The sequence below is a fragment of the Ovis aries genome, chromosome 4 (genome assembly GCF_016772045.2).
Source record: "Ovis aries strain OAR_USU_Benz2616 breed Rambouillet chromosome 4, ARS-UI_Ramb_v3.0, whole genome shotgun sequence".
NCBI lineage: Eukaryota > Metazoa > Chordata > Mammalia > Artiodactyla > Bovidae > Ovis > Ovis aries.
Genome location: NC_056057.1, coordinates 77,885,134 through 77,913,040, shown reverse-complemented (window position 1 = coordinate 77,913,040; position 27,907 = coordinate 77,885,134). Strand labels below are relative to the sequence as shown.

The 27,907-nt window shown below is 51.0% G+C and overlaps 1 protein-coding gene across 2 annotated transcripts in view; it reads left to right on the top strand.

Moving 5' to 3' along the window:
• The window catches only part of ADCY1 (adenylate cyclase 1), a 108,046-nt gene that overhangs the window by 19,909 nt on the left and 60,230 nt on the right, over positions 1–27,907 (top strand). For both annotated transcript variants that reach the window (XM_027968689.3, XM_042248694.2), the window contains exons 3-5: positions 7,742–7,860; positions 14,160–14,271; positions 24,857–24,984. In XM_027968689.3, the coding sequence (XP_027824490.2) occupies positions 7,742–7,860; positions 14,160–14,271; positions 24,857–24,984 (359 nt within the window). The remainder of the gene's footprint in view (positions 1–7,741; positions 7,861–14,159; positions 14,272–24,856; positions 24,985–27,907) is intronic.

Below are 27,907 nucleotides of genomic sequence, written 5' to 3'. Positions count from 1 at the left end.
CCACTCACCTGCTCTCAACCAGGAAGGACCCGTGGGCATTCCATACCTGTAATCACTGATTTTTAAGGCAACCCTGAGAAGAAGGTGATAATTGCTCCAGTAATCAGGAACATCCCCTCCCCTCCTACATTGTTTAGAACTAATTAGCCCTGTGGTTGCTGTTTAGAAAGAAAATCCATCTGCTTTGTCTACAAAATCTGAGTTTGTATTTATCTCCTGCCCTTCTCCCTGCACGTGGGGGCAGGCATGGTCTCCCCAGACGAGTCTCCCAGAGCAAGGCCTCCTCCAACGTTTTTACCAGTGGGAATGTTTGAAGTGGTCGGTCCTCCTCAGTGCAGCCCGCAGGAGCAGAGGGGCTGGAGAGGATGGGCAGGGGGCCCGTCTGCTTCACTGGGCACACTCTCGTTCTGGAAGGTTCTCTGCTATGCTTTGAAATAGCTACCTGAGTTGTCAGTGTCCCTGAGGCTGACTCCTATAAGAGAGACTTGTATATGCTGCTGAAGTGACCCCCACCCCCAATCAGAACAGACAGTGGCCCCTACACAGAGTTGCCCAACTCTGTTCTGTCCCGCAGGGTCTTGGCAGAACAGATGAATGAGCTTGATCTGAAAGGGTTCTTTCCTCTAGGTTCTTAGATCTTTAATTTTAGGTCTCAGTGTCCATAGTTGAGCATGTAAGAACTTTGTTCTGTTTTATAAATCTGAGAACTGGGGCTGGCTTGAAGAATTTAAATGATGTGGGAAGGATAATAAGGCGAGTCACAAAGTAGCTGGTGACTCAGTGAGGACAGCAGAGGCCACAGCCCAGAATCCCCCCAAACCAGCTGTGGCCCACTTTCTCCCTTTATAGCCCACATCTCCTCAGCCATTGAAAAGGCTCACACAGAGGTTTTGGGTTAAAATATTCCAAAGGGCTGTGAAAGAGTCTTTTTAATAGGTCTCTTTCAGTTTCAGACAAAAGTTGGTTCTTTGAAACAGAAAAGCCTTAGAGAGACTGACTAAGAAGAAAGAGTGGACACAAGATGATTAGGGACGGGAATACACACACCACAGAGATAAAGCTGGGTTAAAAATAGATAAGAGGGAAGTACTTAGAGGTTTTTAAGTTTTTTTTTTTTTTTGCCAGAATATTTGAAAACTTAAACAAAGTGGACAAATTCCCAGAAAGGTGTTAGTTACTAAAATTGATTCTAGAAGAAAAAGAAAGCCTAAAACATCCTATGATCATTAAAACGATTGACTCAGTAATGAAAAGCTTGCCCCAAAGTCATCACCAGACCCTAGTGGTTCTACAGCTGAGTCATAGAAACTTCTGAGGAAAACGTTGTTCCAAGCTGATCATCCATAGGACAGAAACTCCTTGTGAGAGTGCAGGGTAACCTTGCTCATGATTTTGGAGGACGGAGCCAGAATTCCAGAATCTCAGAAATGCAGGTCAGACAGACGCACAGGGGAGCAGCTTCTGCCCCCCTAGTCCTGCATTCATGACTGGTATCTGCCCTGAGGCCCTTTGCCTCTTGGTGCCAAGTGGGTTGGGAGAGGCCCAGCTGGAATTCCTGCGGGGGGTGGTCATCCTTGACCCAACACATCTGAATGCTTGGCCTCTGGCTCCAGGGACCCTGGGATGGAGGGAACCTGGTCTCAGCCAAATGTGGGACTGCATGGGAGACAGCAGCAGTTGGCTCCTGTGGGGAGGCCCAACTGGAGGATGGGGTTTCTGAGAAGCATGCTACATGGCGGCAGGAGGTGGGGTGTGCATTGGAAGAAATACAGAAATATTTGATTGGGGCTTTGAAAGTTATGTAGGAGTTTGCCAGGTAGAGGCTGGGAAATGGGGAGCAGTAGGTGGCTTTCACTCAGAAAATGGGGGGGGGGGCACGCAGGTATTCCAGTCAGGGCAGGCAGGTTGGTAAACTGCAGCTCTGTCTTCCTTCATCTTGCAGAGAGCTGGACAACCTGCTTCACTGAGGGAGGGTAGGGAGTGGACAGAGACCGCTTGGGGGCCTCGTGATCACAGCTCCCCACTGGGGTCTAACCCTGAGGTCTGAGCCTGTCAGAGCTGGGGAGCATAGGGAAGGGAGTGAGAGGCCTCTGAAGGTCACCCCTTCGCTCCTTGGGGCCTCCTCCTTACTGCTCCCTGCAGCCCAGCCCAGAAGCCTGGGCTTGCAAGGTACGACCCCTGAGATCAGTGTCCTTGCCCTGACTGCAGCGGCCACCACTCCAAAGTCCCTGACATGCCTCAAATGCTGCTATTAGGTCATAATTTCAAAATTGCATACAATTGTTTGCAAAGTGTATACTCAGTTTGTCATTCCAACGAGATGAATAAAACTTTGACAATTTTGATTTCCTATTGTGTGAAAAAATTTACCAAGAGAAAGCAAATTTCTTTTTAAGTGATATAGGATGGAGTTTTAAACAGATCTGTCTCATTCACAGCACCTTTAGAAACCACCATAGTGGTTATTTATTTTTAATTAAAAAGAACCTATTGATCTATAGTTTACATACTATTAAGTTCAATTTAAAGTTCAAAACAACTAAATGACTTTTCCGATATTTTGGGTGTGTAACCATTATAATAATCTGTTTTTTGAAAAATTTCAATCACCCCAAAAAGAAAGCTGTACCCGTTAGGGGTCACGCCTTATTCTAGACGCTGTTAATCTGCGTTCTGTCTCTGTGGTTTTTCCTACTCAGGAAGGTTCTTATAAATGGAATCATACAGTGCGTGGCCTTTTGTGTCTGGCTTCTTTCACTTTGCATCTTGTTCTCAAGGTGTGTCTGTGTCGTAGCACTGGTCAGTGCTCCACGCCTTGTTTGGCTGAATAGTATTCTACTGTGTGGGTGGACCGCACTGATAATCCATTCATCTACTGATGGATGTCTGGGTTGTTTCTACTCTTCTGTTATTTTTCCAGTCTATTTTCTCTTTTTCAGTTTGATCAATTTCTACTGTTCCATTTTCAAGTTCACTAAACCTTCCTTGGTCCCCTCCATTCTGATGTTCCCATTTGTTGAGCTTTTTATTTCAGGTTTTTTTTTTTTTAAGTTTTAAAATTTCCATTTGATTCTCTTTTTGTATCTTTTAGTTCTTTGCTGAGAGTTTGTGTTTTTTCACTTTTACAAGCATATTTGCAGTTGTTCATTGAATCATTCTTAGGATAATGGCTTTAAAATCCTGTTAGCTATTCTGATTATTGTCATTTGGTGTTGGAGTCTGTTGATAACCTTTGTTCATTTGTTGAGATTGTTTTGGTTCTTTGTATGATGAGTGATTTCTGATTGGAACCTGGACAACTGGGGTATTGTGTGTGAGACTCTGTGTCTTATTTGAACTTTTTCTTTTAGCTAGCTTTCTATGACTTCACTTGGTGGGGGAAAGTAGAGACCACCACCTCAATACTTCCTTGTTGAGGTACAAGTCGAGGTTCCACACTGAGCCGCTGTTGGGACTTATGGTGGTAGGGTACCTCCTTACTGCTGTTCAGGAGAGGGTTCTGGCTTCTGACTTGGAGGGAGGAGCAGAAAAGCCCTTGGCTCTGCGGATGCAGTGGAGCAGGGTTGGTGGGGGGCACTGGGTGTTACCAGCTGGTGGCTAGCAAAGGCAGAGTTCCCCGCATGGCTTCTCTGGCACCCCAGCCTGGGGACGATAGAGTTTTGTTGATTTTTTGGAGTGGTTTGCCTGGAGTGGGACCAATATTGTATAGCAATTTCCATCTCATGAGGCTACCCCTGTCCTGATCTTTTAGTCAGAGAGGGTCAAATTTGTTGGCACTTAGTGCTGTGCCTGTTGACATTTCTGGGCCACCCACTTTCCAGCACCCAGTCTGGGGTATGTAAGGCAAAAAGAAAGTCCAGGCCCTCACCTGCAGGCCATCCCTCGCACAGAGGTTTCTGCCTCCCTCCCTCTGCCTTTCAGAGCCTTCAGATGACTGTTTTATAAGTAACGTCCAGGACTTTTGGTGTACTTAGTGGGGGAATAGGAGAAGGCAATGGCACCCCACTCCAGTACTCTTGCCTGGAAAATCCCATGGATGGAGGAGCCTGGTGGGCTGCAGTCCATGGGGTCGCTAAGAGTCGGACACGACTGAGCGACTTCACTTTCACTTCACTTAGTGGGGGAATAGGGAAAAGTGCTTTTCCATCTTTTCAGAAACAGAGTCTTCATAATTGTTGTTTAAATATCTAATGTTTATTAAGGTTAACGTATTAAGTCACATTTTGATAATCAAGATAAACATTGAGGTTTTTATATAGCCTTCATAGGATGCTAGGATGTTTTGTACGATTCATATTTGTAAATTTGTCCCTTTGATTTCTGGCTTTGTATCTTATTTCGCTAGTTAGAACTCATCATGTAGCTGTCTGCTTCTAATGTAATGTTTATTGCTGCCTGAGGCTTTAGGGCTGGGTTTGGAATTGGATGTGGATTTCAGGTATTATCTTTATGATGTCAGCCGGCTAAGTTGTTTGCTGCTTTTTGTTTTTAATCAGGGATGGGCGCTTGATCTTTTCAGATGTCTGGCTGCTTTGCTCCCTGTGGGTGAGGTTGTGTACTTTCAAGTCTTGATTATTAATGTGTGTTGGCTTCAGGCACTATCACTAATCTTGTGGATGGAGTTAATGCTGAGCCCTTGGTTGGAAAGATAGCCTGCTGTTAGGAACTTCACATGACAGTGGCTTATGCAAGTGAGATAACTCTTTTTCTCTTACATATGTATGCCAGGGCCGGCACTTTATGGCCCGCGACGCAGATCTGATCCATGCAATCCTCACAACCCAGTCTCCATCTAGTTAAATGGTCTGCCATTGCTAGCGTGTAGCTTTCATCCTCCTGAACTAAGATGGTCGGTACAGATCCAGCCATCATGACTGTATCCCCAGCAACAGGAGGAGGGAAGAAGAAAAAACTGTCTTTAGGGAATATTCCAGAAATTTCCACTTGATCCTTCAGCTCCTGTCTCCTTGGCCACCTCTAGTTGAAGAGGAGGCTGGACAATACAGCTTTCATTCTAGGTTTTCAAGCCCCCTGATGAGAGTGAGGGCTAGATTGTGGTGCTAGTGGTGGAGAAGGGATCCTGGGACAGTGCCAACCCAGCCGTCTGTCTCGGCACCCCACGCTGTGCTGGGTGTGCGCCCTGGGCTGCAGAAGCACCTGGCCTAACCCTCCATACCGGTCCCCCGATTTCCTCCTGAAGTCCCAGGCTAGTCTGCGTGCCTCTGCTTTTCAGTCCTTCCCTCCTGGTGGCTGCCTTGGTTTCCTTGTTCTAACTCCAAGTCGTGCAGGACAGCTGAGGTGATGGAGAGACCGAGAGAGGGGAGGGCTCTCCTCAGCAGGACCCCCAAGGGGGAGGCGGCAGCTCACTCAGGGAGAGCGGTCAGTTCTGGGGCTGTGAGATGGTGAAGGAAGGTGTGAGGCGGGCACCGGGGTGGGGGGGCAGTTTCCCTTGCTTGATTTGACTTGGGTGACACCCGAGTGCTTTTCCAAGAGCAGGTGACAGATTTAAAAGACGCAGGAGACAGAGCGAAGCCGTGAAGGGCTGTCATCGGAGGTGCTGGGAGGTGTGATACAAGATAGGGACTCCTGAGGGTCAGTGGGGGCCTGAGGTGTTCGTCCCTTTCTCAGAACACCCTGCTGAGGTGGTTGGTGTGGTTATCACCTTGATAGACAGGGTGGGATTGAGACAGAGCTTAACTAATGGCCCCGGAGGAGGCAGAGCCGGGATGGGAGGCCAGGCAGCTGTCCTGCAGGCCCTGGGACTCTCCTCCCTGAGACCTCCTTGCATGGGGCTCTGGGGTGCACCCTGAGCCCCTAGACTGGCAGGTGGCCTGAGGGGCCTGCACTTGTCAACTCCCCTGATGCTGGGGCGGCAGAGAGGGCTCTGCGTGTACCCAGGGCCCTTCCAGGGTGGCCTGCCTTGTTGTCCAGCTGCTTCTGTTTTCCCACCTTACACCTCAGGGCAGTGGCAATCTCTGGAAGCTTCCAGGTGGTCCTTTGATGGTGGCCCGAGTGAGCCCCCTGGCAAGTACTCTCTGGGACAGTGGGCTCGCCTGCAGAGGCTCCTGTCCATGGGTGGTGCTTGGGCTCGTCCCCAGAGGCCCCACTGCTAAGGAAGGGCTGATCAGGTCCTGTCTACACTCAGGTCACACACCAGCTCCCATGCCCTGGGCACTGGGACTTTCTGTCCTCACAGAAGTGAGGCTGCTCTCACTTCTGTCTCAGAGGGGCCTCTCACCATGTGGCTGGTCACAAAATGTCATGGACTGCTGGGCTCTTGCGATGTTCTTCCTAAGTGTGGGGGGTCTGTCCAGCCTGGAGCCATGTGGGGGCCACAGTGGGTCCCCCCACCCCACATAGACCAGGCCTGGTTCACCTGGGTGCACATACTCAGCTCCACCTGGTGCCAGGCAGGGCTGGGCCTGGCCTCCATCCTCAGAAGTGTATGTGGGGATGCGTCACCTGGGGAGACTCTTCCTGTGCATCAGATACATTCTCCCATTTAAAAATAACTGTGATCTGGAGCCAAGGGGGTGAAGCCCTGACACCCCTACCCCAGGCCCCGGAGGCCATTTCCTGGAGGTGGGAGTGCTTTCAGGGTTGGTGACTGTTGCCACTGCTGCTGCTGTGATTGCCCTCCAGAGGGTGTCACGTGGGGGAGCGGCTGCTCCCAGGCAGGGATGTGGTCTCATACTGCAGGATAGACCTGGGGTCTACGAGGGTCTCAGGACCTGGGGACTGCACCCGGCTACGTGGTCTAAGTGGGAGATGCCAGAAATCCATGTGGCCCCTTCTGAGCCTCCTCTGTTGGCCAGACTGAGGGCCCAGGGGCTGTGGGCCCAGCTGGGTTGAGGGGTGCCACTGAAGAGAGAGTGAGGGAGGGACTACTGCCCCCTCCCTGCCCCACGTTCACCCTTGTAAGTAGGATGATTGCAGGCAGGATCTAAATTCTGCACTTTTATTTTTTTTCCAAAGCAGAGTGTGTGTGGTTGGGGAGGGGCTCTGAAAGGGGACTAAGGGAGGACTGGGGGTCTCACCCCAGGTTTCTAAAACATGGTTTCTCAGACACGGTGTGACCGGTGGGGTTGAGGCCAGGGAAGGATCCATCATGAGGAGGAGGGGCGGGGACTGGAGGAGGAAACTAAGGTCCAGAACGGGTGACAGAGCCCCCGGGGGCAGCATGGCTCCTGTGGATAAGCCCAGGCATTCGGTCCATACTCTTGGGGGTGGGGAACCTTTGACTCCTGCAGGTCTGGGAGTAATCAGAAGACAAGACCAGGAGAAGATGCCACATTGTATCCAAAGTCACTTATCTCTGTGGAACATGGGCTCCTGTCTGTCGATGGGCATGGGCAGCCCACCTTGAGGTTCCTCTTGAGGCTGTGTTGGGCGGTGGTGTGGGGAGTGAGGCTGGACTGGCCTTGTTGGAGGCAGCGGTGTCTCCTGCCTGTGACCCCCACTCATTGGAGCTGGGGCATATGGTGAGCTTGCCCCAGCAAGCTCGCCCAGTGCTCTGGGAACGAGTTACCTGTGTGGTGACAGTCCAGGCCTGGGCACAACCCACCAAGGCTCTGGGGCTGGGCAGGGTCCGTGGGGCTGAACCACGTGCTGGCTGTGTGTGAGGAGGCTCTGGGGCCCCTCGTGGAGGGCAGCTCCTTGGCACCCAGGTCACTGGATTGGGCATGTCCAGGAATCACACGGAGGAGCTGCTGTGTCACACGAGCCTGTCTCTTCTGTCCAGGAGCGGCTGCTCATGAGCCTCCTGCCTCGGAATGTTGCCATGGAGATGAAGGAGGACTTCCTGAAGCCCCCTGAGAGGATTTTCCACAAGATTTACATCCAGCGGCATGACAATGTGAGGTAGAGCTGGCGCTTGTTTGGCCCTGTGATGGGCCTGGGGAGCTGAGGTGGGAGGTGATGGAGGTGTGGGAGGGGTGATCGGGCAGGTGGGAAGTGATGGTGGAGGTGGGAGATGGTGGAGCAGGAGGAGGAGGTAGTGGCAGAGGTGGGTGACGATGGTGGAGGTGGAAGTGATGGTGCAGGGAGTGGTAGAAGTGGGAGGTGATGGTGAAGGTGGAGGTGATGGAGGAGGAAGCGGTGATGGCAGAGGTGAGCAGAGGACCCTAATTTGAGGGAAGGAGGGAGCAGGTGTGGGTCAGGAGCCCAGGTGAGCACTTGCCCAGCAGGGAAGCAGTTCCCATGAGGGGTGTGGGTGGGCTTCTTGGGTGATGCATTTCACAGTTGCTGTTTCTCATTTCTTCACCTTCTGTTTCCTGTATTGGCTGGAGAGCATGGGCACTCTGTCCCTTAGCCAGACTTGGGCAGTGGCCGTTGGACTGGGAATTTGCCTGTAGCAGGTTAATAACTGAGCATTGTTCTAGTTCGTGCTGGGCTCTGGGGTAGGTGTTCCCTTTACTCTGTTCATCTCATGGCAGCCCCGGGAGGTAGAGATGGTTATTCCCATTGTATAGGTGAGGAAACCGAGCCCTTGGAATGAACCAACTTTCCCTGGACACTCTAAAGTTTGCTAATTTGTTTTTAAAGATTCTGTTAAAATGTAATTTATTATATTAAATCATGCATTGCCTTTAAAGGTACTTAGAATAGCAGTGTTTTCTGTCCAGGAGTAATACTTGACAAAAGTGTCAGGTAGGAAATGATGATTTGAAGGACCCATGCACTCTCTCTCCTTCTGGTCTTTGCTGGTTTTCTTGGGTGTTGGTGTCAGGCCTCCCTGCCCACTGAGCCCCTGTGGACACAAAAGGATAAGAAAATCCTCTTTCTGTCTGTGTCGAGTGCTGCAGGTTGGGTCCCCATGAGCTGGTGCTTGTTTGTCTGAAATGAGCCAAGGCCCACTGCTGCCAGCCCATCCTTGTCAGGGTCCAGGCGCCCCTGTGTGTGGGCTGGTATGGCTAACAGCTGTCTGGTGAGTGCACTCACTCCCACTGTTGTGTCTCTTGATAAGGACCAGTTTTGTCTTCCTACAGAAGACGGTGAAGCTGAATGGGATTAAGGCCTGATATGTGAGGCCAACGTTCAAGCCCAGTCAGGAAAGGCCACTTGGTTCTGTTTAATATCATCACACCCTTGATATCTAGGAGCACTGTCACCTCTACTTTATGGATGAGGAACTTGAGCTTCAGCAAAGTGAGCTGGTGCAGGACTCCCTGGCCAGTGAGTGATAGGGCTGAAGCTAGTCTAGGATTGGCTGATGCTGATGTCTGCCTAGACCTTTCCACTTTGCACATTACCTTTTGTTACTGGGACTGCAAGGAGATCCAACCAATCCATTCTAAAGGAGATCAGTCCTGGGTGTTCTTTGGAAGGAATGATGCTAAAGCTGAAACTCCAATACTTTGGCCACCTCATGAGAAGAGCTGACTCATTGGAAAAGACCCTGATGCTGGGAGGGATTGGAGGTAGGAGGAGAAGGGGACGACAGGATGAGATGGCTGGATGGCATCACCGACTCGATGGACGTGAGTTTGGGTGAACTCCGGGAGTTGGTGTTGGACAGGGAGGCCTGGTGTGCTGCAATTCATAAAAGAGCTGGACACGACTGAGTGACTGAGCTGAACTGAACTGAAGGACTTGATTTAGTGACCAAATGCCCTGCTGAGAAGACCAGACTACCATAGGGCACACCTTGCCAGGGCAGAGCATCTGCAAACAGCAAGGAAAGCATCAGATATCAGGGGTCTTCTGGGGCTGCAGGTAGAGGTGGGCATGTGCATGGAGCACCCAAGTGCCTTTCTCTTCCTCTCCTCTCCTGTAATGGTAATACAGATGTGACAAGTTACTACTCCCCTTTGCTGCTGAAAAATCTCTGTCTGTGTCCTATGATGGGCTTCCCTGATAGCTCAGCTGGTAAAGAATCTGCCTGCAACGCAGGAGACCCTGGTTCAATTCCTGGGTTGGGAAGATCCACTGGAGAAAGGGTAAGCTACCCACTCCAGTATTCTTGGGCTTCCCTTGTGGCTCAGCTGGTAAAGAATCCGCCTGCAATGTGGGAGACCTGGGTTCAATCCCTGGGTTGGGAATATCCTCTGGAGGAGGGCATGGCAACCCATTCCAGTATTCCTGCCTGGAGAATCCCCATGGACAGAGGTGCCTGGCGGGCTACAGTCCATGGGGCCGCAAAGGGTTGGACACGACTGAGCATCTAAGCCCGTGTCCTATGGTGGGCCAGTGTGCTTGGTGCAGGCAGGATAGCCCTGAGATAGGAGAGGAAGCTGAGGCTCCCTGTCACAGATAGTGCCAGCTACACCATAGCCCTTCTGGCTGCCCTCCATCAGGATTCAGAGACATCTTTTTATAGCCGAAATACGGACATCTCATTGGGCTCTCTACAGTCCTTTTATGTCCAAGCCCAGTATGGCCTGGCTGAGTGTTGAAAGCATGTCCCAACATTCACATACACACCATTGTCAAAGACTGAGAGACTTATTTTCTCCAAACATCTAAGAAAATTTCTGTCTAGTCATTAGCTGAGCACTATGCCAAGTTAATGAAGCAAAGACTTTCGTAGAAACACATAACAAAGAATACAGACTTTATAGAATTAGTTCAGAAAAGTCACTAAAGAAGCAAATAGGATAAACAAACAGTAACAGCAACAAATCCTGAGGGGGATATGTTTTTCAGAGTTGCCAGGTTATATTACCCAGTTTTCAATAAAAATATATAAAACATGCAAAAATCAAGAATGCATGGCTTAAATAAGAATAGATTTAAAAAGCAGTCAATAGAAACTGTCCCAGAGGAAGGCCAGACATTGAACTTGATAGTACCTTTAAAATCAGCTATTTTAGATATGTTCAAAGCACAATCCATGTCTAAAAAACTAAAAGAAAATATGAGAGTCATTTCTCATCAAATAAAGAATACCAATAAAAACATAAAAATTATATAAATGAACAACTGAACAGAAATTTCAAACGTGAAAAATAAAATGAAAAGTTCATCTGGGGCTTAACAGCAGATTTGAGCAGACTGAAGAAAGAGTCAGTGAATTTCAAGATAAGTCGCTTGAAATTATCCAGTCTGAAGAGACAGAATGAAGAAAAGGATGAAGAAAAATGAACAGAGAACTGAGGGACACTATCAAATGTAACAACACACTCATGATGAGAGTCTGACAAAGAGCAAAAGGGGAAGAAAAATTGAAAACAGCAATGGCCCCAAACGTCCTAAATTTGATGAAGAACACTTAACTACATCAGAGAAGCTCAAATAAGATAAAGAGAACCACAGCTGCATGCATTATAATCCAACTGTCAGACGCCAAAGACGTAGAGAGAATCTTGAAAGCAGGAAGAGAGAAGCACTTTAGTAAAGTTTCTAGTAGATTTCTCATCAGAAACCATGGAGGCCACAAGGCAGTGGCTTGGCTTATTCAAAAGCTGAACTAGGAAGATGAGAATTCTATACCCAGCAAAAGTCACATCAGCACCCGCTGCTGTTCTCTCTGGTGGGGAACCTTCTCCGGTGTCTTCATGGCTCCCCTTCTCCTCCCTTCAGGACTCAAGTGTCACCTGACTTACTCAGAGCTCCACACCCGTCTTCCCTCCTTCCTGTTCCTCCATAGTTACACTTGTCACCTTAGACATACTGTGAGCATCCACCTCCTCTGACTAGAATGGAAACTTCTGGAGGGCAGTGATGTGTGAATCTTTTTGCTCACTGCTAAGTCCCAAGCATCCAGAACACTGCCTGACACGTAGATCCTTCAATAAGTATTTATTGCATTGTAACACTCACAAATTTTTGTAACTAAGCAGTTGGTGAGCTCTTATTAGGTGCAAGGTGTTATTCTAAGTGCTTTGTTAATCCGTTTAACCCTCACGACCTATCATCTGGACTGTGGTCTTATTCCCATTTTAAAGATGGAAAGACTGACATGTGAAAGTGTTGGGTAGGTTGCCTGAGGTCCCAGCACATTGCCACAAGTAGCAGAGCTGGACAGTCCTTCTAGAATCCAAAGTCTCACCGCTTCTCCCCCCAGCCTTTCCTGGGCTGACACTCAGGAGCCTCTCATCATGGACACTTGTGTTCCACTGCTCACTGCTTGTGTCCATGTGCCAGCCAGTCTGCCTCTCTCAGCTTTTGATAAGTTACTATATGGTTTCTCACCCATCTTAGTTTCCACATACTATTTGCACTTCTGAATCAATCCCCTCTTCCTTTTTTCCTTCCTCCTTTCCTCCTTCCTTCCTTTCTTGGTTGTCTGGAAAATCCCTGGATAGGCTCCAGACCCCGCTCCAGCCTGGCTGCGTCCTTGAAGTGGGTGTTGTGCCTTCCTGCTGAATTCCAGCCTTACCATATCATTGCTTCCCTGTGCTCTGTCCCTCCCTGCTCTGAGCCTTCTGAGGACAGGGCCCTAGGGTGTAAGAGATCCGCTACCTGGGTGCTTTAGGGGTGAGGTTTCCCGCGGGTGGTGGAGGTGGACAGGCAGGGAAACTCTGCGGGCTTTCCAAGCGTGGAGGTGGGCAGTGCTCAGTCAGTGTTCATGGAACTAAGTGAATGAGCAGAGGCTGAGAAACCAGAGGCTAGAGAAGGGCGTGTGAATGCATGGGTGGTTATAGAGAAGGGATAAAGCACGGTGGATCCTCAGAGATGTAAAGAAGCCTGAATTCTATACTAAACAGAGGGGAGAAAACTGTTGTTTGTCTCCGCCCACTCTTGCAGTCCTGTTGCTCAGCTCCTGAGTATCAGTGACACACCTATAGCCTAGACACAGTTTTTACCCGTTCATTCATTCCTGGCACAGATATGTATCTCCTGTTGCTCTGTGTTTGGTACAGTGGGATGTGCAAGTCAGGCCTGCATCCTTAAGCTCCTCACAGGCTCAGTGGGGGATGCTCTTCTGCAGTTAGAGGATTATAACGGCCTGGAGTGAACACAGCTGCTCTCTGCACTTGGGCAGGGCATGGTTGATGTGGTGGGGTGAGGACATCATCAGAGAGAAGCCTCTCTGAGATGTGGGTTCCCACTTTCTGCCTGTAATGTGGGTTCCCACTTTCTGCCTCTAATGTGGGTCCCCACTTTCTGACATGAGGTATTGTTGAAAATTCAACCCTGAGTTAAGATCTGGCGTCAGGAATTAAGATATGAACACAACTGTGTCAAAAGAACAAATTCCTGTACACATCACTTTCTTCATTTAAATTGGAGATGCATGTTTATGTCTCGTCAACCTCTCCAGTACCCATGTGAGTGACCTCCCAGGTCTCATAGCCGAGGGTGCTTTTGGCTGAAGGTGACAAAAGTTGGCCATACAGTGTCTTCAGGAGTGAGGGTGTTCCCCTGGGGTGAGTGGTTTGGAGGTGACACCTGGTACTGGTCCAGGAACTCTGTGATCAGGCCTTGTGGTTCCCGTGAGCAGCTTATTCTGAGCTAGGCCCCTGGTCACCTCTCCGTCATCCCTCACACCTGTGGGGGATCAAGGTGCTGGGAAGACTCAGCAGGAGCCCCACTCTCTTCCAAATGTATGGCTAGGGGAAGCTCTCTGTTGCTTTACAAGTTCTCTGTCCTGCCTTGGTCCTCTATGTTGATTTGTTACTTAAGACTTTTAAAGTCTTTGCAGCATCCAGGTTGCTGGCTGTGTACTGTGGGTGGACACGGTGTTGTAGTAAATGGGTGCCCAGCATCTAAGAGAGATGTTGCTTTCACCCTTGTAGCTGACCGAGGGGCGTCCCTGCCCACAGCACGGCACCCCTGGGGGGCTTTGACAGGGCCTGGGCTCAGTCACTGGCATCAGTTGTGGGCGGAGGGGGTGGGGAGATGGTGTGAGGGCTGCTCATTCCTTGAGAACATGTCACTGTTGCTCACCTGCCACCAGCCATGACCCCATCACCAGGCCACCCCGGAAAGTGGAGCAGGCCTAGTGGACGTTGAGCTGCTCCCTGGGTCTGGGGGACACTGAGTATATAGACAGCATGTGGGGGTCACCGCTGACCCCACAGTGTCCTGGGAGGAGTCAGCAGGAACTCTGAGTGGCTCCAGCATTTCCTCCCTCTGTGACTGAGGAGTCCCCCGGCTTCTCCCAACCTCAGTCTTGTCCCGGATCCAGCAGGGATAGGCAGGGGGCTGGCTGTGGTTTCAGGTGACGTCTGTCTGAGCCCATGGAAGAGGGCAGCTGGTACCTCTCTGTCTTGCAGCATCCTCTTTGCAGACATCGTGGGCTTCACAGGCTTGGCGTCACAGTGCACGGCCCAGGAGCTGGTGAAACTCCTCAACGAGCTCTTCGGGAAGTTTGACGAGCTGGCCACGGTAAGTGCAGCCACCCCCTTCGTCTGATGAAGTTGCTCCTGGGGCCAAGACATGCCTGGTGGATCCTCTGGTGGAGATGTGGTCTTGGCTGTTGTTTCAGCATCACTGGTTCCTCCCCTGGGACCAGAGTGCTTGCTGCCTTTGCAGACGGCAAGAGGCTGCATGAACCCACTCAGCACCTCCAGTGAAGGGCCCTGGGCAGGCGGAGGCACTGGCTGGGTTGTGGGGCCCTGCGTGTGAGTGGACTGCCTGCGGGCTACCCTGCACCTTCTGTCCCTTGGCAGATGTCGCCTGGGCTGACCTTGGTGGAGGGAGGGTTCTTTGGATCAGGCCTGCACTGCCCTTTTCTGGGACGACTACCTGGACTTGAAACTTGACTGCTGGGGGTCAGTTGGTGACATCTCAGGACGCCTGCCCCCTTTTCTGTGCTGTGGGCTGAGCACTGGGGTTTTGAGATCTTCCTGGGGCAGGTCACACCTAAGGTCTGTGGGCTTCAGTAGCCGTGGCACGTGGCTCAGTTGTTGTGGCTCCTGGGCTCTAGAGCGCAGGCTCAGTAGCTGCGGTGCATGGGCTTGGCTGCTCTGTGGCATACGGACTCTTCCTGGACCAGAGATTGAACCATCTCCCCTGCATTGACAGGTGGATTCCTATCCACTGTGCCATCAGGGAAGTCCAAGATGATGATCTTTATAAAAAATTTGTTTTTTTTTTTTTTCTATTTCATTTTGGACAGTTTATGCTGCTGTGCCTTCAGGTTTGCTGATCTTTGCATCTACAGTGTCTAACCTGCCACGTACCATCCAGTGCAGCTTCCGTCTTCTCTAGAAATTGTTTCTTGAAGCAGTTTGTATCTTTTGTCCTTGTTGAGGTGACTGACCGTGAGGAAGCTCAAAATTAAAATGGCCTTGTTCGCTCCCTATTTATTGCTTTCTTTCTCTGTTCGTTCGTGCGTTGACATTGTGTCTCAGTATATTCTCGCTCTGAGCTGCTTGTGTCCTGTTCTGAGGAGCACCTGGACGTGTTTTCCTTGTGTATGTGCTTGCTTTGTGTCCGAGTGCCCTGTGTGGAAGGTGTGGCGACTCCGGGGGTGCAAACGCATCCTCCTTTATGAAGGTCCCTGGTGGGTGGTTAGACGGACTCACAGTATATTTGTCTGCATCTCTGTGGGAGCTGACGGTTTGCTTACCCTGATCCACGGCTGACGACCGCAGATGTGCGCTATGTTTTTGACCTTTCCTCCATTTATTGGATCTATTTTAGATTTGTGTTTGTTCTGATGTCTGTGTGTATCTCGGAAACTGGCCACACCCTTTGAATTTACGGAGAAACACCTGTCCTGGGTTTAGCCTTGCTCCTCCACCACCTGTTGGGGGTGGGCCCATCTCTGGATGTCAGTTTTTCCCGTGGGAGAGTGGTCTGCCCGGACAAAGCAGATGCCCCTCTGGCAGCTTCCAGGAGGCGTGGGGTAGTGGGGAAGGTTCCTGGTGTGCCAGCCACGGAGATGAGCCTGGGTCCATGTTGGCCTCTTGTCGGCTGGGCCAGGCGGACTGGTCCTCAGGTGATGGGCAGGTGAGAGCATGGTCTTCAGCTCTGGTCATAACACCAGGAATCCTTCAGGGACTGTTTCCAGCAAGAGCTTGTTCTCGACCCCGGCGTGGCCATTGCCAGGCACGAGAAGGGGATGCATTGGATTCAGGCCAGTGCCCAGGGCCAGGCGGCTGACCCACACATATCATGGGTGGTTAGAGAGCTCGGACGAGTGCAGAGGCTTCCCCTCTTTAGGTCCAAGCATTGCTGGGGTATGCGGGGTCTGCCAGGGGGCTCTCCCTGGGGACATCAGCCCGTGGGCTTGGCCAGTCCTTGTTGTCCCTGAACTCAGATGCTTTGAGAGCCTTTCCAGACCATGAGGACCCGACACGGAGGAGCACTTGGACAGGAGTGTAAGGGGCCCAGTGCCTGATGGATGACTGTGATGACTTGTGTTAGTGAGGGCATTATTTCCCAGTTGCTTATGTTACTCTGGATGATTCTGAAAGGGACCCATGGAAGCCTGTCGGAGAGTGGAGCTCCCCACCCAGTTCTAAGCTGCTTGGCTGTATGTTCGTGTCCATCCTTCCTATCTCTATCTTTCTTCCTCCTCCTCAGGAAACTGTCCTTGGGTCACACCTTCCTGTTCTGACAGCTGGTCCCATGGCCGCATGGAGCTGGCCACGTCCAGGCCTGACACGTGCTCAGAGTCCAGTGGTGACTCTGCTCGACAGTGTGCCTTCAGCAAAGCTGCCTGTGCACCTGCTGTTGGTGGGGGTGAGGGGCGGACTAGAGCCCCAGAACGGAGTTGGAGAACCTTGGCCAGGGAAATTTCAACCCAGGCAGGGAGACCTTGAGCCAGTTTTGTGAAACCCGGATTTTGCTGAATGGGATATGGTCAGGATGTAAAGAGATATTGTGAGCACAGCCTAGAGGGGGCGGCCATGGGACCATCGCCTGAGCTCAGCTTGGAAAATTGACTCAAGGGTACGATTTTAAGTGATCAAAGTAGAATGTAAAGTTGCATGTAGAGTAGAATCCCAGTTTTCACAGTGTGTGCACATACTGTACACACATTTACATGAGTGCCAGGGAGAAAAAGAAAGTCTGGAATGAAATATCCCAGAGTAACCATGGTTGTTGCTAAGCTGTGAGATATAATATTTAATTTTCTGAATTTTCTGCATCCTGGATAATGAACCTGGATTTCTTTAATTATCCCTTGATTATCAGGGAATAAATATTGTTTGTTGAAAAACCAGTAGATGTTTGGAACTCTGATGAGTCTGTCGTTTGTATCAGGCCGCCTGTAGAAACTCACCTACCCTGTTTGCTGGAGGAAACTTTGTGTTCAGCAGCTGCAGTGGCTCAGGTCCCTCTGTGGGGAGGTGTGCTCTAGGCAGAGGGAGGAGCGAGATGTGGGCAGCAAGGCTGACCTGAGGCTTCAGTGTGGAGGAGCAGTGAATGGAGAGGCAGGGCGGCCTGGACGGGGCCTGGAGTGCGGTGCAGAAGGGGATGTGGGGCCTCTGCGTGTCACCGAGAAAGCACGTGTCCTTAGTTGGGTTCAGAAAGCACGTGTCCTTAGTTGGGTTCAGAAAGCAGCTGCCAGGTCTCTACTGTGTGCCTGGATTGTCCTGGGTAATGGGGCTGCAGCAGGAACAAGTCAGATGTAAACCCTGTCCTTGAAGCTTTTAGGAAATTCACACGTGCACAAAGTTAGAGATAGAAACATAACAACCGCCCCCAAGCACTCACAATCCTCTTCGACAGAAACTAACGTCCGGCTAGTCTTGTGGGTCTGCAGCCTCCCCCCAGATCCTACCCATCAGCATGCTGCATCCTTGCAGCCTTGGAGAGTGGCTCTTCTGTTCAGCACATTGTGGCCAGTGCCAGTTTGACACCTCTATGACAGCTGCCCACAGTTACAGATAATTGAGTCCTGATCTGGGCTTGGTCACCCTGCTTGTCTCAAATGCGTCTCTTCTTCAGAGCTCATTCGTTTCAGTCAGGATTCACATGAGATGGATGTATGTCTGAGTTGTGCCTGTGAATTTTAATTTATGGAGGTGTCGACTTAAAAAATATTCACAACCTAGAAGCTGAGAGTTACTTTTAATTTGGTGGGAATTTTGGGGACTTCAAGCCTAGGAGACAGTATCTCAAGTGACCCTGAGAGAACTGCTCCAAGGAGGCAAGGAGAGAGCCAGGTTATATAGAAGTTTTGCAACAAAGGGCAGATAGTCTGATCATCAAAAATTATTTTCAATTAAAGAAAAACAGATAACCCAAGTTAAGGAATTTAGTGCTTTTCTGTGTATGGGAAGATGCAGGTCTGGGCTCAGTGAAATCATTCCTGTGATATGCCCTCAGCTATCTGGGGCCGTATCCTGTGTTTTTCATTTCCTGAATTTCCTCTGGGCTCAGTGGTAGTGAGTGGCTTCAGTCTGATGGGCTGCTAGATGGCAGGTATTCTTTTCCTTCCTGAGTTCCCTCAGGGCTCACGGGCTCACTCTGAGGGCAGCAATCTCTGATGGCTGTGACATCCTTGTTTACTGATATGGCAGAAAATACTCCATTTTTCAGAGATGACAGTGATGGCAGGAGGGCTAAGGCCAGAGAAGGATGCTCTATCAATCACAGTCCCCCAGAGGAGGGACCACTGGGTGCCCAGGAGGCAGAGAGGCTGGGAGAGGGGGATGGGGCTTTATAGGTGTTTCCATGGCGATGAGCAGACATAGGGCTGGACAGTGTGGATGGTGAGGGCTCCGGGATGTCGGTGTCTCCTGCCCCCTGGTCCCCACCCTGGTGATTAGGGCGGGGACAGTGGCTGGAGTATGAGAGTCCGCAGAAAAGGTGTGGGCTCTGATCCGCCAGTGGGACAGGAACAAGCTGTCTACTGTCTCCAGGAATTAGCCAGCCCTGGTAAGCGGGAGGCATCCTTTCCTACCAGCAAGGCCCCTGAGATATCAGACCTTCATAGCATACAAAAACCAAAAGACCAGATGGATACACACATCGTATTCAGTGGGTGTGCCAAGTGTGTCTTGGTTTTGGTTTTTCCTTGCTGATGCTCCTGCCCTTGCTGGCCGCTCAGCCCCAGGGGTGGGTGTGCTCTGTACTTCTCCCGACCTGTCCAGGCACCTGAACGGCCTGACCTTCTGTGCCTGCCCTAGGTCCTGAGCTCTCACCTGTGTTCACGACACTGCCCTGATCACTGTGCTTCTCCCCTGTGCTGGCCCCTGTGCTGGCCCCTTCTCACCAGGACGTGTGGATCTGAGGTTCCTGTGTTGTTATGGGCTTCCCAAGACGATGTGCCCGAGGGTCACAGCAGGTGCCTCAAAAGCTTGGCTGGTCTGTATTCACTTGGGTTTACACACTCAGGGTCAGTTTTCTGATCCTGTTGTTTCTTCTGCATTTATTAGCTCATGATTCTTTAAAAATGAAGCACATTTACTCATGAGCTGTTTGGTTTTCCTCAGTGAACGCTTGATTCTTTTCATTTCTTTATCAAGTTTCACGACTGGATCCTCCAAGGGGGTGAGCCTGAGGTTACCTCCTGCTTCCTGGTGACTTGGCCCACACCCTCCCAGCATGTTCCTGCCTCACACACAGATGTGGTATTTTTCAGAAGCTCTAGTTTCTCTCAGCAGGAAATGGGTTTTCCAGCCTGTAATCCGGGTTATCTCTGGGCCTGTGACTTTCCAAAGGACAGAGGTGGAAGATGTCTTTTAGAAAAACGGAAACAAATTCTGAGTTCATATGGATATTTCCAGTTCACTCAGTCCTTTGATTTTTACATTTGTGTCTCTTTTCCTTTGATGTTGGAAACTCTAATGACAGTATTATAATTTTTTGTTTCATTCTTTTATGTACAGTTGATTCAAAATAGCATCAACAATGTTATGACCCACAATAAGACCATTGAATACAGTCTAAGATTTCTTTAGTGGTTTCTGAGGTTATCTTGTCCTTGGATTATATCCCACTAGTGTGTGTGGGCATGCATACTCAGTCACTTCAATTGTGTTTAACTCTTTCCGACCCTATGGACTGTAGCCTGCCAGGATCCTCTGTCCATGGGAATCTCCAGACAAGAATACTGGAGTGAGTTGCAATGCCCTACTCCTGACCCAGGGATTGCACTTGTGTCTCCTGCATTGCAGGCGGATACTTCACCACTGAACTACCAGAGAAGCTGTATATCCTGCTGGCTCAGAGGATACAGAATCCACCTGCCATGTGGGAAACCTGAGTTCCATCCCTGGGTTGGGAAGATCCTTTAGAGGAGGGCATGGCAACCCACTCCAGTATTCTTGCCTGGAGAATCTCATCGTGGGTACAGTCCATTGGGTCACAAAGAGTTGGGCATGACTGAGTGACTAAGCATAGCACACAGCACTGATATATAGTCAAATATGTATTTTCTCACCTGGAATAGTTCTCTGCTGTGTGATCACATTACCAGTGAGGGTACAGTTAGGTTTAATTTATTTTGGTTTTGATTTTTAGGCATCACTGTTTTAAATTAATTTTTCTTTTTAAGTACATAAAATATTGGCATGGCTCCATCCCACAATGGAGACTCCGAGACAAGATACTTGGATACTTACAGTATCTGCAGGGCCAACATACTGCCCTGCCCCACCATCTCTCCCACCCCATGCATTTAGGCATCTGTGCTGTGTTTGGGGTTGCCCCTCCATTGTTCTTTTGGAGACCAGGAGCACACATGTACATGTGACTGTTTATTATTGAAGAGTATGCCTCAGTGGGGCTTCCCATGTGGCTCAAGTGATAAAGGATATGCCTGCCACTGTAGGAGATACAGGCAGGAGACAGCAGGTTCAGTCCCTGGGTCAGGTTGTCATTTCCCAGTACTCTTGCCTCGGAAATCCCATGGACAGAGGTGTTTGGGAGGCTACAGTCCACGGGAACACAAAGAGCTGGGCACAACTTATCGACTGACTGACTGAGCCAGCCTCTCTGGGATCCGTTGTTTCCCGCTGATGGCCAGATACTATGCAAAGTTAGTATGACTCGGCCAGCTGGGTTTTGGATGCAGTCACCTGGGGATCAGGCGCAGTCACTGGGTCGTTTCCAGCTCTCAGTCTGCACCTCCATTTCCCCAGGGCGGGTGCCACCAGGTCCTGGGAGCTTCCTTGCCTTCCCAGAATCCAGGTGCAGCATGGGGTCCACCTGATGGCCTCTGGCCTCTCTGAACTCCCGTTTCAGAGTCAGCCTCAGCCCCAGAGAGGTTTGGACATCTTTGGGTTCTGAAATTGCAGTGGGTCTTCCTGATCCCACTGAATTTTCTGCTTCTTTCCAGGCCTGGGGCCAGTGGGGCAGGCTCACAGAGCCTTTGAGCTTGAGGATCTCTGCCATCCTCTCTGGCAGAGCCAGTCGGGTCCAGAGTTGACCTGCAAGCCTGCACAACACATCTGGAAACCAAAGCGTGAGAGCGTCCTCCCTGGATCCTCCTGCAGCTCCTCTGCTGCTCTGAGGGGGCTCTGTCTGTCGTGTCCCCATCATTCCTGTCCCTTCTGAGCCAGCTCCTCCAGCCCTCCCCCTCCATTTTCTTTCTTGCTTTGGCTGGGAAACAGCTGTTCAGCTGTCACGCTTCTGCTGGGGAACTCCAGGAGCCGGTTTCATTAGTTACAGGGAAGGTGTTGTAATCTAAAACACCCAAAGCAACGGAAAAATCCTTTTTTGGTCTCTTAAGCTTGTTAACCAAAGCCGGTAGAGTTGAGATAAAAAAAAAAACAAAACAAGGCGATGTGTTAGCATTTCACTTCCCTAGTCTGTTCTGGGCTGTGTTGTCTGCCCTGCGGTGGAGCCGGCCTGGAAGGGACCACCTCAGGATGGTCGCCAAGAACACGTGTGTCACTGACTGGCTGTAATTATCCACCCAGTCCTGACTGTGTCAACGGGTCCAGCTGAGGATGGCTCTTCTCTAGGAAGCTCTCCCCAGAACACGGTGTACCTGTGAGCCTGTGGCCTGGATGTTACCTGCTAGATGCTCTTGTCCTCCCTTGGAGAACCCCCACGCTGGGCAGGGAGGGTCACTTCTGAGGCTTGCTGGGGCACCACTTGCCTTCATCTTCGTTTACACCTCGTTATTCCAACGCCTCCTGTCCTGAAGGTCCAGCCATCAGAGAGCCTCCCCAGCCCCATAGAGACTCCCCTTTCCGTGGCGGCCACTCTGAGCATCTGTGTCACAGGGGACAGTCAGGCTCACGTGGTGGCCGTTTGGGGCAGCCCCACCCACGGCCTCTGATTTTCCTTTGAATCTGATGGTACAGCTGCCACTTCTGACCGGCCTATTGAATTTATGGTCCATTCACTTACACACACACACACACACACACACACCTGCCCACACCTTCCAGTCTAGGGCCAGTCCTGTCGGGGACACACAGAGATAAACCGGAGGCTGGGATCATGGGGCCTGGAGGTGGCCAGGAACATGAGCTGGGGGATGCAGGGATGTCCACGGTCAGCCACACTCATGCCCCAGGGGGATGCTGATGGATAGGGACACCTGTCAGAATCGGGGCTTGGTGACCTTGAGGAATCTTCGGCAGGAGCAGTGCCTCAGTGGAGTAGCTTCTGTCACTTCTGTGGGCTCCTCAGAGGGAGGGGTCTAGCTCCCCAGATGGACAGCTGGGAAGAAAGCTGGACGAGTTGGGGGTTCATGAGCTTTCCACCGAGGGTCTCTGGGCCCAGGGAATGGTGGAAACTGGCAGTGGACCCTCGTCTTACCCTGGGCCCTTGGGTCCAGGGAAGGTAGCCTGAGTGTGAAGGTGGGGAGGGGTCGGGGAGGGAGCTGTCCCTCAGTGATCTACACCACGTGTCCTGGCAGTGAAGGGACAGGTGGGGGCGGACATGCTAGAGATTCCGGAAGAGAGCCCAGTGCTGCCTGCTGGCTTGGAGAAGGCTGCCTGCCAGAAGCCTGGCCCTTGGCTCCATGATGTGGACATCTGCACCTGGCTGGCCCTGGGCTCCCCGACTCTCAGCCGCAGCCTAGTCTTTCCATGGGACACTGGGAAATCCCTTCTGCAGACGAGGAGGCAGGTGTCTGACGGATGAATGACTGCCCCTGGTCACTTGAAGGCTGAGTGGCCAGATCTGGACCTCCCTGAGGCCAGCTCCCTGATCACAGCAGGTGCCTTCAGGGCTCGGGCTGAGGCAGACCCAGTCACTGGGCTTTCCCAGAGCCCTGCCAACAGGGGGAGCATCTGCTATCCTTCTCCTCTTTGACCCAGTGTCCCCATGGGAGGAGCGGGGCACTGAGTCATCTGCACAGAGACGCCCCCTCTTCTGATGCCTGGATCACCGCTCCGGAGAGCATCGGGATGCTGGCCCTGGCCTGTCTCCCACCCCTCTGCCTGGTAGAGAGTGTCCTGCGGCAGTGCATGGGTGGGGAAGGCTGAGAATTCTCACCCCAGGGCACTGAGAACTCATAGCATTCAAGAAAACCTGCAGGAGGCAACTCGTTTGTAAGACAATGAAGAGCAGAACTAAATATAACTTACAGAGTGTGTTCTCAGAGTGGGGTCAGTGTAGCTCTGGGCTTCCAGGCCGCCTGGGGCTGTGAGATGCGTCTCATCCAAGGACAGGTGGTGTGAGGCCCGTCTCCTTCACAGACGTCCTCCAGGAGAGACCATGGAGTGAATGGTGGGGCACAGAATCAGCTGGAACAGATAGAATGGAATAGAATCAGAACACGGAGCACAGAAAACAGCTGTCTTCTGTGAAGACAGATACTGAGACTGGCGAAAGGGAGAACAAAGCCTTGCTTCTCACAGTGATTGTTTTGGAAAGTGTCGTAATTTTTCATAAAATGTGTTACATACTCTTGTTAATACATAATGGATTGGCTACTGTTACTTTATTTATTTTTAATGGTTTTTGTTTCCTTTATTAAAGTTCTTCAAGGTTAGTGAAAAAAGACATAAATAAAACCCATAAATAATCCAAAACTCTGGCTTGAATCAACAGTTTTACCCTCCCCACAGACGATGCTGTCTTCAGAATCCTTTGTATCATCTGAAGCAGCACAAATCTGAGTTTCACTTCCTTTTTTCTTCCAACTCTTTCCACTTTGGGATCCTGATGAACATGTTCCATGGAGGGAGGAGGAAGGGAAGAGGGTCATGTATTACTTTAGATGCATTAATACATTAAAAAAAATGCTTCTCAGTCATAGCTTCTTATGTGGTAATATCCATAGCGCTAACCTACTTATACGAAAACTTGTTGAGGTCCTCAGTTATTTACGGGATATGAAGGGGTGTTGAAAACAAAATGTCCCAGAAATGCTGTTTTAAGGCTCTCCTTGTATAAAGCTGACAGTCACCATCGTCATCATAGCCGGCCCCGATGGCTTAGTGCAGGACGGATGGTAGCAGACGTCTCCTGTGTCTCTGTCCTCAACTTGAGGGCGAGGTGGAGCCAGCGTTCTTCCTGTTGTGTAAATGTCAGAGGAGACCTTGTGTGGCATAGGATGCCTTTCTGAGGCGTTCCCTGTGAGTGGTGAGGTCGGGGTGCAGACCCCGGCTGGTGATCCTTTGGGGAGAGCTGCTTACGTGGTCTGTGGACCTCGACTCTGGGTTAAGCTATGGGGCGCTCAGAGGCGTGTGGCCTGGCCCTTCCTGGGGTGGGGAGGGGTCTGGCATGTTCCAGAAGAGCCATCACATGATGATTTGAGTTGGTGGTCAGACTGTCCCAGCCCCTCTTGCAAGAGAGGACCCTTCCCTGGGGAGAGGAGCTGGCTCCTGGGCGTGGGGTGGCCTCCCAACCTTGAAGGGTCTGTGGGTTTGGCCCTGGTGAACTGAAGGGCAGGAACAGTGGAGGGGTGTGGGGCAGTGTGGGGTGCCCCAAAGCAACCCTAATCCCAGCCATGGGGAATGCCTGCGCTCTGGAGGTACCCTGACTGTGTAGGGGTTGCCTGGACCTTGGTCTAGGTTGTGCCTCCAGCTCAGCCTCTGGTGGCAGAGGAGCAGGGGCTCTGGTGGCCCCAGGTATATGGCTAACTTGCCCTTTGCCCTCTCGTCTGAAGGAGAACCACTGCCGCCGCATCAAGATCCTGGGAGATTGCTACTACTGCGTGTCTGGCCTCACTCAGCCCAAGACTGACCACGCCCACTGCTGTGTGGAGATGGGCCTGGACATGATCGACACCATCACGTGAGTGCCCTGTGGGTACCCCGCCCCACCGTGCAGCCTGCCTTGTCCTGGCCAGGTGTCCAAGGTGGGTCACCTGTGTTGTGGCTGCAGAGAACCAGTGCCTCTTGGCGAGGTGCTGGGTGAAGGCGCCCTGCCTGCACTGCGGAGCCCTGCCTCTGGGAGTCCCTATGGTGCATTTTGTTGGGGCTGCGTTTGTTTTTTTTGTTCGTGGTGATCCCGGGTATTGTCAGCTGTGTGTTGTTGCTATTGTTTTCGCTCAGTCATGTCCAACTCGTTATGACCCCATGGACTGCAGCATGCCAGGCTTCCCTGTCCTTCACTATCTCCCTGAGTTCACTCAAACTCATGTCCATTGAGTCAGGGCTGGCCAACCATCTCATCCTCTGTCGTCCCCTTCTCCTCCTGCTCTCAATCTTTCCCAGCATCAGGATCTTTTCCAATGAGTTGGCTCTTCCCATCAGGTGGCCAAAGTATTGGAGCTTCAGCTTCAGCATCAGTCCATCCAGTGAATATTCAGGGTTGATTTCCTTTAGGATTGACTGGTTTGATCTCCTTGCAGTCCAAGGGACTCTCAAGAGTCTTCTCCAAAACCATAGTTCAAAATCCTCAATTCTTTGGCATTCAGCCTTCTTTATGGTTCAATTCTCACATCTCTATATGACTACTGGAAAAACTATAGCTTTGACAATATGGCCCTTTGTTGGCAAAATGACGTCTCTGCTTTGGTCTTGGTTTTTCATAGTTTTTCTTCCAAGGAACTGTGCGTTAGTCTGGTCAAAAGAAAGAACCTTTCTAGCTTAGCTAGATGAGATGCTCAGGGAGTTGATAGTGGGAAAGTGTTAGTTCCTCAGTCGTGTCTGACTCTTTGTGACCCTATGGACTGTAGCCCACCAGGCTTCTCTGTCCATGAATTCTCTAGGCAAGAATGCTAGAGTGGGTACCCATGCTCTTCTCCAGGGCATCTTCCCCACCCAGGGATTGAACCCAAATCTCCTGCATTGCAGGCAAATTCTTTACTGTCTGAGCGACCAGGGAAGCCCCGGTTGTGGGAAAGGTTTGGCTCAAATCTGGCTGAATCCCAGTTGAAAAGGAATCACGTGTGCTCGCCCATGAGGCCAGATATCCAGGCATCAGGTGTCCCCTGTGGAGAGAGGCTTAGATGGAGCTGGTCTTTCTGGAACACTGGGAGGCTTGCCTGCTGGTTTCCTAGACACTCTGTCTCCTCACAGTCCTCGTCAGGGCCTGGGATGAGGCAGTAGGGGGCCTTCTGTCGGGTTAAGGATGGTGTGGAGCTGGGAGGGTGAGATGGTGGATGGCGCATAGATCCACATTTCAGCTTCTCAGCAGCGTGGAGAGATGGCTTCGGCTCAGCGTGTGGGGTTACCAGGGCCTGGCGTGGTCTCACACTCGGGAGAAGAGGCTTAATAGCACAAGAGTGGAATGAGACAGGGGTGAACAGCAGGCTTACTGCACCATCCCTGTGCGGCAGATTGCAGGGTCCACACACTGTGTGTAAAAACAGGGTGCTCAAATGACGACCCTGTATGCAAGACAGGGAAAGAGACACAGATGTGTATAACGGACTTTTTGGACTCAGAGGGAGAGGGAGAGGGTGGGATGATTTGGGAGAATGACATTCTAACATGTATACTATCATGTGAATTGAATCGCCAGTCTATGTCTGACGCAGGATGCAGCATGCTTGGGGCTGGTGCATGGGGATGACCCAGAAAGATGTTATGGGGAGGGAGGTGGGAGGGGGGTTCATGTTTGGGAATGCATGTAAGAATTAAAGATTTTAAAATTTAAAAAATAAAAAACTAAAAAAAAACAAAAAACAAAAAAAAAAACAGGGTGCTCAGCACGCTCAGACTGCATGCTTGATCTGGTAGCCCACTTCTCAGGAGACAGGACCTGCGTGTCAGCATTGCCTGGGCGAATTGAACCCCCAAGGGCTGCTCTGCCCAGCGAGCCCATGGCAGCTGATCTGGGCTGTGGTCTAGAGTGGATAAGTACCCCCCACCCCCAAGTGATTTCAGTATGTAGCCCCTGCTCTGGAAAAAGAAGCTGAACTGGGGGAGAGGCTGGTTGTTGACCATTGTGTTCTTTGGGGAGGTGCCCCTGGGTGGTGGGCACGGCACTGTGAGTGACCAGGAAGCAGCAGAGCCTGCAGTGCTGAGATGTCCCTGGCCGAGGCCACAGAGCGATCTGCTGCAGGCCTGGGGACCTCTGAGTGGACAGAGGAAGTCCAAGAGCAGGAGGGATGGTTTGCATGGTTATGAGATTCCTAAAGCATCTCCTACAGACCCTGTGCATGGTGATACGGATGCTCAGGATCAGGAATGCTCTTGTCCTACTGTGGTATGTTGGACCGCTGCTGTCAGCTCCCTTTTCAGGCTGATGCTCTGCTGGCGGTGCATCCACCAGAATCATCTCGAAACAGGGCGGTCCATTCTGACCCTTGTGAGCACAGGACCAACTTGTGTGGATCAAGCATTTGATATCACAGGATAGAGAGGAGTGTAGTAAGAAATTCATAAAAACCGAGGAATAAATCTCTGCCAGGGCAGGTGAGCAGCCTGACTAGCTCTGACTTGGGCGAGAATGGAGGGGTCGCAGGTCTCCTTGGACAGCAAGTGGGGAACGATATTGTTTTCCACTTGGTAGAAAGTTCATTTCTATGGGGAAAACAGATGAAAAGATTTTTCCTGTTCCGTGTAAAAGACAAAGCAAAAAGTACCGACTTGAATGTGGAGTCCCAGGGCTTCCAGGGACAGAGGAGCCTAATGGGCTGCAGTCCATGGGTTCACAAAGAATTGGACGTGACTGAGCACATGAGCACAGAGGACTCTTACCCTCCCAGGAGAGTGGCAGTGCCTAAGGCTGTTGCCCCGAGGGCCCCTGGGCTTCTGCTCTGGGGCAC